Genomic DNA, 13,741 nt, shown 5'->3' on the forward strand with positions numbered 1-13,741 from the left:
ACGCGGGCGACGGAGCAACGCTGAGGAGCGGGCGCGCTTTTAAAAGAGCATCAACTCGTAAAAGAGCAAGGCCCATCCGTTCCTCTGAAGCATCATCAGATAGGCCCGATCGACCAGGCCGCACGGCGGGGCCTGGACCAACCGAACTGCCATGTTTATGGCAAAACATCGAGGGTCGCTCAGCAAGTCACCACGAGAGTGGCAGGTAACCAGCACAGCCTTTCGGAGCTCTTGCGGTTTCCAAAGCTCCGCGAACATTAAAGGCCGATGGGCCCTGTTCTTGCCTTTCCTTTCCTGGGGTTTTCTTTGAATGAAAGTTGTGGCACCGTGTCCGCTAAGGAGAAGTGTTAAGTGATTGTGTAGATAATAAATACAGTCGATACGGCTGTCAGTCTTTGTTTGCTCATGTCTTGTCCCTACCCCCATTCATTGCATACATGCTTGGATATCTGCATTGCTTCATTTACTGCATATGTGTGAAAAATAAATGTCCTTGTTTGAATGTCAGCTGCTCGTTGTGTCCTCTTCCCGCATTGAATTGCCATACTTGCGTTCGGAACAATAGCTGGTTTTTAATACCGATAAGCTAATCGGGTCCAACGGGGCCTCACAATAATGCACCGCTTGGCAAATCGCAAATGGAGCGAGCTGCTGAAGCAGCTCGTTTCCAAGCAGGTCCCATTGAGGTGTAAATCCCCGGCATTTCTGTCTGTGCACATACTTAGGTAAATCGAAAATTCGGCGATCAGACCCTGTCACGCGCGGACAGAAGAGTTGGCTGATTTACGGTGTGATTAAAAACACACCCGAAGCTGGATTTCGGCGTTGATCCGAAAGCTGCGACTAGGATTGCCCATCTGGTGGGCGTGTGGCCGTGATTAGTTAAAAGCGGTCGCTCGCACGCCGGCATGGTGGAGATCCACAACACCTGCAGGCAGCCGCACACGGGGACTGCATTGGTGCAGCCCTTGCACCGGTTTGTGTTCACTGCGCTCATTTCAAGTGGGAGGCCTAAGACTGCATTGGGCAGCCGGCCACATTCCCTGTTCAACCTGCATTTGTTTCATGAGCCAGAGACTGCATTTGGACAGCCTGGCTCCCTGCTTCAAAAATGGCCTGTGGGATGGCGCATAGCCGCCGGGTTGGGGTGAGTTGCCATCAGCAGCTGAAGAAACAAACAAAAAGAAGGAAGAACGTACAGGAAAGGGGCCATTTTGAACACGGCCCTGAGGACGTCTTGCCTTCCAGCTGCTGAGCACTCACCCACCTGGAAAACCACTGATATTGCTATATGCTTCTTTCCCACAGAGTTCATCAGTCCTGGGCTTTTTTTCGTGTAAAATTTGTAAGTTAAGGTAAATTGTACATGAGTTGCACCTCCTGCATGTTTGTCTTAGCACCGGCAATGTAGTTAAGTCGTCTGCATGAGTGAGTTTGTTTAGTTAGTTACTCAGCCCGTAGGTTATTTACTTTTGGGACACGGATACACCAAATGTCGCACTCAGGGATCCAGAGGTAAATCGTACTGCAGAAAACTTACACATGAAGGCACATGAAAATTCGATGACTCGGGACGAGTCTGTAAAAATGGGAGGGGGTAGTGTTATGGTTGTGGAAATTCACAGAACACTATTCAGGTTTCCCAGAGATCAGTTATGTCGAAAAGTGAGTGTTCAGATTAGATTTCCCCACCGATGTCTAAAGGGATTTATTCGTGTAACCGGACTGTGATCTTTGAGGTAGTATTATTGTTTTGCTATCTTTATTTTGGAACAACCGCATTTCAACAACCACAACAGCTACTTCAACAACCACAACCACATCTCAACAACCATGCCAACCCCATCACAGCTCCAACCACAACATCTCCTCACCATCCCCTCAACAAAATCTCCACAAACGAACAACATCGCCTCACCTTCATCCCCACAAACGCCGCCATCTTTTTTCCAGCAATGGCATCCCGCAGACGAGCGGCATCTCTGCCGACCGACGTGGGGATTCCCTTGTTGGGGCGGGAGCTGATGATTTCTGCCACATCCGCTTTCCACGGCCGATGATCTCTGCCACGTCTGCTTTCTCCACGTTTCGCGACGAGATCGGATCAAAATACCAAAAGGGGCGGAGCCAGCATGGGTGAACGGTCAAAGGTGGGGGATCAAACTCAACCCCCCCCCCCACCCCATAAAAGGCAGGGCTGAACCGCCGAGTTTGAGAGTTGAGAGAGTTTTTGCCTGCAGTCTGTCTGGAGTCGGGGTGGAGAGCGCCAAGGTTCGAGTCCAGTAGAGGGCAGTCGGGGTCATTGGAGCACAGCGATGCCTGGAGCGCAGCCTAGCCAGCAGTACCGTGCCAAACTGTGGGTCGGTGGTGACGCCCGGAGAGGGGTCACCAGCCAGCGAAACGCAGACGACGGAGCAAACGCTGAGGAACGGGCGGGCTCGTAAAAGAGCATCTACTCTTGAAAGGCCCGTTCATTCCTCTGAGGTGTCGTCGGATAGGGGGGGAGAGAGGGCGGGGGGGGGAGAGAGAGGGGGCGTCACAATTCTTCTTCTTCGTCGTTTCATATGACGTCACAATTGACGCTGGGGACCTGAGTATGTTTCCCAGGTGTTCCCAAGTTATGGCCATTAATGATACGGTTGGTCCGATCTAATTGAAACAATGCCCCAATCCAGTCGTCGTTTAAGAGAGCGAAGGAACGAAGCTGCACATACTGGCATGCCCCTACGGGCATGCACCTACAGGCACGCACCGACGGTACCACACTAGTCTATCCATAATTCCAGCAATCTGTGTGTGTGTCTGTCTGTCTGTCTGTCTGTATGTGACCGCTGTTTCTCGACAACCACTGGTCCGATCTGATTGAAACTTGCCAGGAATATTGCTGGGGACCCGTGGATGTGCCTTTTCAAAGTCTGATATTAATCAGACAAGTGGTTCCCAAGTTACGGCCATTTATCTGTCAACCAATGACAAGACACGGTGCTATGACATCACGAATGACATCACAATTTATGTTCATTTATTTATTGTTTTTTTTTTGCACGATTGACGTCACAATTCTTCTTCTGACGAACATATCGACGCTGGGGACCTGAGTATGTGACTTTTCAAGGTTTGATATTAATCGGACAAGCGGTTCCCAAGTTACGGCCATTTATCTGTCAACCAATGACAAGACACGGTGCTATGATGTCACGAATGACGTCACAATTAATGTTTATTTATTTATTTATTTTTTCACGATTGATATCACAATTCTTCTTCTTATTTGTTTGGTATGACATCACAATCGACGCTGGGGACCTGAGTATGTGCCTTTTCAAGGTTTGATATCGTTCTTCACCCATTTCAGCTGTTTCCCAAGTGTATCCCAAGGTTTGAAAGCTGTTTTTTCCCAAGGATTGAATGAATTGTTCAAATTATTAATTAATCTCAAGGTTTGAATTTTCCCAAGGGAAAGAGCTGTTTCCCAAGGGTTTGAAAGCTGTTTTTTTCCCAAGGTTTGAATTAATTGTTGTGCTTGGTAGATATTTGTGATTACATTTACAGAGAGAGAGGGGCGAGAGAGGAAGGGGGAGAGAGGGGGGAGAGAGAGGGGGTGAGGGAGGAGGGGGAGAGAGGGGAGGGAGAAAGGGGAGGTAGAGAGGGAGGGTGAGAGAGAGTGTGCATCACAATTCAAGAGAGGGGGAGAGAGGAGGGGCGAGAGAGTGGGCGTGAGAGGGGGGTGAGAGTGGGGGCGAGAGAGGAGGGGGGAGAGAGGGGGGAGAGAGGAGGTGGAGAGAGAGGGGGGCGAGAGAGGGGGGTGTCACAATTCTTCTTCATCTGATATGACGTCACAATTGACGCTGGGGACCTGAGTATGTTTCCCAGGTGTTTCCCAAGTTATGGCCATTTATGATACGGTTGGTCCGATCTAATTGAAACAATGCCCCAATCCAGTCGTCGTTTACGAGAGAGAAGGAACGAAGCTGCACATACTGGCATGCACCTAAGGGCACGCACATACGGGCCTGCACTAGTATATATACATACATATATATCCTTGTGGTACACCTTACATAGGCCTTCGCGTTTGCTTTATGTGGCTTCTTCGGCTAGAAGAGCATGGGAGGTGGTATGTATTGGTATGTATTGCTATCTGCGCTGTCACTGATGATTCGCCAATAAGCGATGAGACCAGTTCGGCAGCTGAGGGGGTGTACAGCATTAGGATTCTTATGTATGTACTATTTGTGAATGTCTTTATAGCTGTGGAGGAACCCTCAGAAGGGTTTGAACAACAAAGTGCTTACCTTGCATAGGCCTTCTTGGTTGTTGATGCAGCTTCGTCGGCTCGAAGAGTATGAGAGGTGTCAATATATTTATATAATCCTAGCCATCTGCGTTTAGTTGATTTGGTGAGAGCTGATTGACTATTCCCTCCATTCACAGGTGAGATATGTGGGTGGGTCTTTCTTTATGTTATATGTATATATATATATATATATATATATATATATATATATATATATATATATATATATATATATATATATATATATATATATATATATATATATATACTTATATCACCTCCCCATCTTCCTCATTCAGCGTATGCAGCACAAGGCTGCGGGTAGCATTACTGGCTGAGGGCACGGCTGTGCCGCTGATGCAATTCCTCTATTACCAGGACACTGGTACTCGGTTTGTGGACTTTGAAAGGATGACAGGCTGAGTCAACCCCACCTGGTGTTCATTCATTGGCCTATAGTTGATCAAACTAGGGACCCTGAGATCCCAAGCCAGCCAACCTAACCACTAAGCCAACACCAGGCTTCATCACACACACACACACACACACACACACACACACACACACACACACACACACACACACACACACACACACACACACACACACACACACACCAAAATAATAGAAAAAAACAACCAGTATGGTGCTCTTTCGAAAAAACGTTTTTTGTGAATTGTTTGCTACTGTACTGCATCTGGCATAAGATTCCAAATCAAATTAATCCGCTTATTGTACTCGTTCAAATACCTTAAATGTCATCACCAGGTGAGTAAAGTGGAATTCTGCTTCCAGGTCAAATTGGATTGAAACATTTTCCACTCCTGCACAGCACACAAGGCATTGTGTAAGGTTTGCAAAGTCTTTCAAATTACATTCTCAGCTGTATCATTACCCTTTAAGAACTCAGTGAATCATGCACAAAGCCCCTTCCAGTCCAAGAAAGTGTGAGGTTCTTATTTCTGCAGTGGGAATAGGAAAAACAGATGAATGAGTTTTGCTATGGTTTGTCTGAATGAAAAACAATATTTCAATGCAGCTAATGTGCAAATGATGAAAAAGAAACGACATAAAGCTTGTAGATTTGCTTTTAGCCAAGGAGCTTCAATCCTAAGATTTGAAACAATGCCGATATTTACCAGAAATAGATTATAAACAAATACTTACAATATTGACCACATGTTCCTTCTGTGATTTTGCATGTGGTAACCATGGGGTCGGAATTGCCTCAATAATGTAAACATGAGGAAGACAGCTGGAAGGAGACCAGCCATTTATGTAGTATTCTAAAATATGTAGCAATGCTTCTCTGTGATGTTTCAGTTCTATTATAAAGTTTCAGTTTTCCAGCAATCTGAAAGCTATTTTCTTTCACTTACATTTTTACACATTTCTCCTAATATTTTAACCAGTGATTCATTCCACTAATTGTGTTGTCTGAACTAGCATGGGGAATAATGCATCGAGTTTGAAACAGCTTAAGGATAACAATGTGGTTGGGAGGTAAGGCACGAGGGAGAAATGTTGCAGAGATCCAGCAACTTTGTTGAGACATCTTGCATGTCTGCTTTTCGATGGAGTACAAATATCAATCAACAGTGAAAAAGCAAGGATTGTCTAGAAATCCAACCAACCGTTTTCTGACTGCCACCAGGTGTTCTTGCGATGAGGTGTGAAAGACGTGACCACATTTTCAATACCATGGCTCATCGGGCTGACAACCGGATGATACGGTCTTCGAGAGTCACATTGAAAGCATTTTCTGGCCACCTAAGAATAAAGAAGTTTAAAACAAAAGTGCTGAATCAAGCCCAACAGACTGAATAATAAAATATTTTGTACTCTTATTGAGACTGCAGAGACATATATATATATATATATATATATATATATATATATATATATATATATATATATATATATATATATATACACATATATATATATATATATATATATACACATATATATATATATATATATATATATACACATATATATATATATATATATATATATATATATATATATATATATATATATATATATATATATATATATATATATATATATATATATATGAGTGAACACCCCTCCTACAAGAAGCATAAATATTTGGCCCTGAAAGAATTAAGTAACCCTCCAGATCTTGTCACAGAACTTGATTCAGAAATATTCAAGACACAGTGAGGTAGCAGACTGAAACAAGTTATATTATTTGGTTAAGAGCATGTTTGCAGTGGAACCTTATTCACAAGAAGTATTTTAATGCCCATTACAAATTGCTCTGAGGACAATATACTCAGATGATAAAGTATGAACTGGCATCACATTCACATTTAAACAGGGCTAGGCAGGGCAGGCAGAATACCTGAAAGCCATTCATGAACCATTTGAGAGATTTGCTGACAACATGAGAGCAAAATGATAATTGTCCTGAAATTAGCTCATTTCCATCTTGTGCATATATTAATCTAAGTTAAGGCAAACAAGATGCATGCATTTGTTTTCTGATAGAATAGCCCACCTCATCCAAGCATACAACATAAACAGGTAATCATCTGTGTATCTGAGCTGTGCCAGGTAAGTGCAACAAGGCTAATTTCCTGTCCACTATAAACTACTCTGGTGTACAGGCCATTAATAATGGAGGGGGGCCGAGACAAACAGAATTATCACTTTGCACTTTGTAAACATTGCATTTTTAGATTTTCATTTTTGAGGGGGGAAAATGAATTTTTGTAAATGAATTGTGTTTTGCATCACCGACATGAATTTACTTATTAAAGAGCAAAACAAGAACTTTTCAAACATCCCTTGTATTGCCTAACTAGGGTTTTTTGGTCGAACTTGGTGCCACGCCAACAAAAAGTAACGGGCTGAATTCAGATACTCCACGATGCCTGGATTTGAGCCGACCGATTCAGTTTGGAAAAGAGGAATTTTTGTCACAGTACTGTCAGCTGCTCCGAATCAAAGGGAATAGTGATGACTGGAGTGAGGTTTAGAAATGAGCCGCTCCATCTCTATAAAAAGAACTATATAGTCGAGTGCAATATATAGTCTCTAATATCGAAACTCCAACTGTCTGGCTTCATGTGTCGATTCTATTGCTAACTGAAGACAGAGGTGTGAATTGCTAGTGCCTTTAAACTAGTTTTCAAATCCACTGCCTTGGGGTTTAGGTTGTTTAACCAAATGCTAAGGGTACGATCCCTGAAAGAAAAATGGTTCATTTCAGGAAGGGCATCTGGCCGGAGAAAACTGAAAAACAATTTGGGCTGATAGCTCAAAATTATGGGTGGGGTATAGTCTGAAGTATTCCGTGGGTGCATCCATCTGCCTCCATCAAATGAATGGTGAGCAACCTGGAGAAAAAGAAAGAGCTGTACTAACTAGTCAACCTTATGATGGCCAATAGCCTGACAAAGCTCAGTGTACCCAGTTAAAGGGAAAGCTAGTTGTGAGAGCAGGAACAGCAAGTGTTAGAACAACGACAGGTAGATCAAGAGCGGTCATAAAAAATGATAAGTCAAAGGAAGTTGCAGTGTATTTTTGACGTGTTCAAGAACCAAGATGGAAAGGACCAGGAACTAGGGCAGTCAATACAGGAAAGGAGAGATATAAGCTATTTTGGTCTAGAGGAGAGGAGAGAAGACAGAAGCAGGTGTTGGTATGCCAGTGAAAGAAAAATTTATACATGATGTTTTAGAAGTGAAGTGATTATAGTACAAGGATCATGAAGCTTAAGCTTATCATGGGAGTAAAGGTCATGTCTGTTATTTCAGCATATGCACCTCGAGTCAACTTGACTGAATTGGAGAAAGAAGGATTTGGGGATGTACTTGAGGATATTGTTCATGGATTAGATGTCACTGATGTCTCTTGATATTCGGTGGAGACTTCAATGGATATTTTGAGGAACATTCAGATGGTGTTGAAGGGGTGCATGGAGGTTTTGGTTATGGTGAAAGAAATGTGGTCGGTGAGTATATACAAGATAATGGCTGAAGCAACAGACATGTAGCTACTCAATACATATTTAAGAAAGAGGTGAGAGCATTTAGTAACTCATGTGAGTGGTGAATCGAAGAGTCGGACTGACTTCTTGTTAGTATATACCTAAGGGTCAGAAGAAAAGAGGGTCAGGGAGGAAGGTCTGACTTAGTACAGGTTAGTTGTAGCTGACTTGAAAATTATTACTGAATGCAAATCAATGAAGAAGAAAAACATCCTGAAAATAAGTCTGGAAATTGAGGGACCAAAATATTAGGTAACATTTTCAAGAGAAATTATAAAATAGAAAAGATACAGAATTTACAATAGGACTGACAATTATTATGGAGAAATGGGAGATGCCTGCAAAAGTGTCGCTAACGATAGATGTGGAGTTGGTTGTAAAGGAGATAACAAATGAAGAAATTAGAAATGTAATTTAGGCCATGAGGATGGATGATAAAAGGAGAATAGAAAGAACAGAGATGAGGATGTTGAGATGGATGTATGGTATTTCATTGAAAGATAAACGGTGGAGTGAAGCTCTTATGTATATGTTAAAAAAAATTGCAGTAGAGAGATCGAATTGAGAAAGAGAAGGCAAAGATGGTTGGGTCACGTATCCACAAGGACAAAAGTTGGACATATTATGGAAATAGTAAGTTCAGAGGCAGGTCAAAGAAAACATGACAGGAATGTGTGGAAGGAAATGTCGTGAAAATATTACGTCTGCAAAAAGAAGATGCAAATGAAAGAACCCAATGGAGATATGCCATCAATCAAACAACCCCCTAAAATAGGGGGAAAAGTAATTAAACGATGATGATGATGATGATGATGATGATGATGATGATGATGATGATGATAATGATATGCTATAAAAGCGAGACTAATTGGTGAGTACATAAGAATTACCAGATTTTGGCACTCCTCCCCCACTGGTCCCATACCACACCCTGTGTGCCCTAAGCATTTGAGTTAACCCATCCCACATCAACTCTCCATACTCATACTTTCAACTTCAGTTTCCCTACTTGTATCACTCCTCCCACACATTTTTCCACATCCCTCTCTTTTCTTTTGCTCATTATTTTTTAAATAACTTCCCATGTATACATGATTTTCCCAATAACTTCCCATGCATACATGATTTACCCCATAACTTCCCATGTATACATTATTTACCCCATAACTTCCCATGTATACATTATTTACCCACGAACTTCCCATGCATACATGATTTACCCCATAACTTCCCATGCATACATGATTTACCCTATAACTTCCCATGCATACATGATTTACCCCATAACTTCCCATGCATACATGATTTACCCCATAACTTCCCATGTATACATGATTTACCCCATAACTTCCCATGCATACATGATAAATGGATGATGTTCGATAATAATTTGTGGTGAAGAAAGGTTTTTAAAATTCCCAGGAAATTTCTTACATTGTACATGAAACATTGTTCGAGTATTGTCTGAATAATATTTAAAAGGCATCTGCCTTTGCTATAAAATTGTGCAAATCAAATTTACAAACTGTTAAATCATTTTAACATGAAAATAACCGACTAACAAATAATGGTTTCGGATTGTATCATACGTATACTAATAATCTTGGTCCAGCAATAAAACAATCATCCTTTGTATTTCACAGGCAGGGTGAATCATCAAATTGTGTGCCATCCCTCGGATGGACGTTAAGCGAGCCTCCCATCTGCCAGTATTAGTTGGTGGACATTAAAGATCCCACAATATCCTTCAATAAGAGAAGGTGAGCTATCTCTGGCAGCATGGCGAAATTTTTTTTCCTAAATTCTTGCCTCAACCCCCCTGTCCCAAGGGAACGAAGTGAAAAAGGGTCAACCACCCAAGGGGGTGGGGGGTGGTCACTACACCCCATTATCTGGGCATGCAGAGTAGTAGTAGTAGTAGTAGTAGTAGTAGTAGTAGTAGTAGTATTAGTAGTAGTAGTAGTAATAGTAGTATACTTATTGGCCCGGGAGTAAATTGTGATTCCGGTCATAGGATCATTTCTTGGGGACACAATTGTACGGCTGAAGCAATGCCCCCTTTTCGTTCGGAGAGGAATGGGGAATTGGACCAGGGGGGAACCAATAACTTGCTTACTCTTTGTCAAAGGCCACCATGCGATCTTTGACATCTACCAACTAATTTTCTCGGTTAGTGTCTCGAGGTAACCATCAATGTGAGGGAGGGTGCATGTTGTGATGTAACCCCGGCCAGTGAAGCACCAATTTGACAGTTTATAGTCAGGTTGGGAATCAAACCGAGGCTAGACAGCTTCAAGGCAGCTGCACCACCTCTGCATCATCCTGCAACAGCAACATTTATAATGAAAAAAACAAGATTTATTTATTATTTTGGATGCAGCCTCTGGCTGCTGGTGGCCTTATTGCTGGGAATGTGGCAGTGACAGGTGCAGTACCCCCCTGTTCCCAATAAGCTAGTACTCATGTTATCAACCTCTGAGTCAAATCACTTGGCGTCATTTAACAGCACGACAAGGGCTTAAACTCAAGACTCAAATATCTTAAGCTAGCCACCTTAACTGTTAAGCCCACACCATGCTTAAAAAGCAAAGGATGAGTTTCTTAAATATTGACTGATTTTTGGAGCTGATGATGTTATTTTAAGAATTCAATGAGATGTGTCAATAATATTAGAGATCAATATGTTCAAGTCAAAATATGTGTTCCAACATGGGTCCTGAAGGATTAATTATATCCTGTTGAACAATGGAAAAGGGAAATTCCTTTTTATTTGCATCTTCATGGCAAGAGACCAAATATGTATTAATACCGTGCAATGCATCAAATTGCATAGTGACAGTAATGCTTGGAAGTTCATGATTTGCTGATGCATTCTCAAGATCATTTATCTGTGCCTCGAGATGCACAAACTGTACAAGAATGTGATAAAATTAAAAGTTAAAGTAAAAAAGAAACCCAACCACCTTTGTATTGCACTGGTTTGATAATGTTGTGTCAAGGAAACTATTCATTTATTGTTGTTCAAGCTTAACTTACGATTGTATTTCAATAACTAATTTATCTTCCACAACCCTCTGTTGACTGTATAACGGAAACAGCATATTTTTTAATGGAAGGATACCAGTAAGAAATTATGTTTTACTCAAGAGTCTTGCAGAATGTGCTTGACAAAGCAAACACGAGGGCAATGAAGTATATGGCTTGGCAGCAAAGAAGAGAATGCTCTTCAACTGTCCTGGGCACTAAAATCGATGCAGGGGATGTATGTATGTGTGTGTGTATATACATATATATATATATATATATATATATATATATATATATATATATATATATATATATAATGTACACACATACACAAGCAGTGAAGAAGTGGAGGGGAAAGGAGAGAGGAGGGAAGGGGAGCGAGGAGGGGTGGGGGAAGGGAGGACAGTGTGCGAGATGAGAGGAAGGGAAGGCAGACGTTTGGTGGAGCATTAATTACGATTCATACAATCTCATCAAAATGATTCTGCATGGAAAAACAGTGAAGATGAAAACGAAATAATGTCTGAAATCCATTTTATACTGCTCATACTATAAACACGGCCCAGAGACAAACTCCTTTACAGAGACAAACTCTTTTCAGGACAAGTCTGGAGACAAACTCTGGTCCAGACATAAATAACGCCCGGACACATCTGGAGCCAAGCTCTCCGGAGACAACCACCGCCCGGACGCATCCAGAGTCAAACACGAACCACTCGCTCAGGGTGACAGAGCACGAACCACTCACTCTAAATGACGTGGTGCGACAAAAGCGTCTGCAGAGAGTGAACGATTTGCTCAAAACGATGTAGCACGATACCACTGTTGACAATGGGCACTCGGCAAGTGGCTTAAGCACTCATGCAAGCACTCCAATGAAATGGTTGATAAGAAACAGTTGGCCAGGCTGTCACTGCAAACCATAAAGGATCCCTTTAACTTTAAAGCCTGTCTTCACTGTGCATGCAGCAGTTAATGAAATAAAATTAATTAATGAAATAAAATGACTTCAGCAACAAAAGAGTTGCAACTTAATTCAGAACAACCCTGAATACCACAAAGTTCAATCCCCCGCGGAATAAACATTGCAGAAAATGCGTAATTTTGCCTGCTCGTCTGTGCACAGTCACGAGGTGCATCAGATCAAGGTCTGCGCAAACGCTATAACTTTATTTTGAAATGTTGGTATTTTACCCAGATTTGCTGTGGTTAACTGGAGAGCACATCGCGAGACCTCTGGAAATAAAGACATCGATCTGGCAGATGCTATGGATGGGCAGTCCTTCTGGGGGACAGGTGGCGAGGTCTCGCAGTGAATGCATTAAATCATATAACTCAATGAAGCTGGTTCCCTGAAATAAACATTGTAGAAAATCTGCCATTTTGCCTGCTCGTCTGCGCACATGTCACATGGTACATCAGTTCGAGGTCCACGCAAACATTATAACTTTTTTTTTAAAACGTCCATTTTTTTAAAACAGATTTGCTTCGATTCCCAATAGAGCACCTCGCAAAACCTCCGAAAATATAGACATAGATCTGGAAGACACTCTGGATAGGCAGTCCCACTGGTGGACAGGGCACGAGGTCTTGCAGTGAATGTATTAAATCAGACAGCTCAATGAAACTGATTTATTTTGTTACAATCCAAAATTTTTTGCTTACTCAATATAATTCTCCAAACAGTAGAAAAAGATGTTTCATGCTTCGGAAATTATACATTTTCTTGTTTTTTGTATGGAGGATGGAACATAGCCTTGCTTGTTTAAAGTAAATAGGTCTATCGGCTTAGTTATAAGACTCGTTATTTCTTTAAATTATCAGATTTCACAACAGATGTCGACACTTATTTAGTCCAGACGATATCCGATCCTGAAAAGCGAAATAATATTTCGATGGTATATTTTAATTCATCCGTGAGACAAGATCATGGAAAATTGTCTCATATAATGCATGAAATCACTCCTAGCTCCTAATTTGAAAACTTAGAGGACGTACAAAAGTGATGTACACAACGATTCATAGATATGGTGAACAGGCATTTGATGAGAGAGGAAAGTGAAAAAAAAACTTTATTGATCAGAAATCGTTGCGGCCTGTTCCAAGTCAAGGTGGGGTTGAGCAGGCAAAAAAGAACATGGCAGCTTCAGACCCTAGCGAGGATACCCAGGAAACACCTGAAGACCCCAGACAGCAAGGTGGCTGAGGATCAACTGATGAAGGATATAATTAAATAAGGCCGTTAATGATATCTTCAAAGGGGTGCTTTAATTAACCCACACACCCAATTTTTACTCTTTTACTTCCTTGGAGTTTTCTTAATATATGCATACAAAGTTTCAGGCTGTTATGTTAAATGGTTTTGGAGTTATGGACGAGACACACACACACTGACA

General features: G+C 41.8%; 1 protein-coding gene across 2 annotated transcripts in view; it reads right to left on the reverse strand.

The window, feature by feature from the left end:
• Nucleotides 1-13,741, reverse strand: part of LOC147020197 (laminin subunit beta-2-like) — a 256,934-nt gene that overhangs the window by 232,506 nt on the left and 10,687 nt on the right. For both annotated transcript variants that reach the window (XM_085895329.1, XM_085895331.1), the window contains exons 3-4: nt 5,932-6,067; nt 5,048-5,121 (exon numbers count right to left, since the gene is read on the reverse strand). In XM_085895329.1, the coding sequence (XP_085751455.1) occupies nt 5,048-5,121; nt 5,932-6,067 (210 nt within the window). The remainder of the gene's footprint in view (nt 1-5,047; nt 5,122-5,931; nt 6,068-13,741) is intronic.

This window comes from Eptatretus burgeri, chromosome 9 (genome assembly GCF_056783735.1).
Source record: "Eptatretus burgeri isolate ZD-2024b chromosome 9, Ebu_testis_v1, whole genome shotgun sequence".
NCBI classification, from domain to species: domain Eukaryota; kingdom Metazoa; phylum Chordata; class Myxini; order Myxiniformes; family Myxinidae; genus Eptatretus; species Eptatretus burgeri.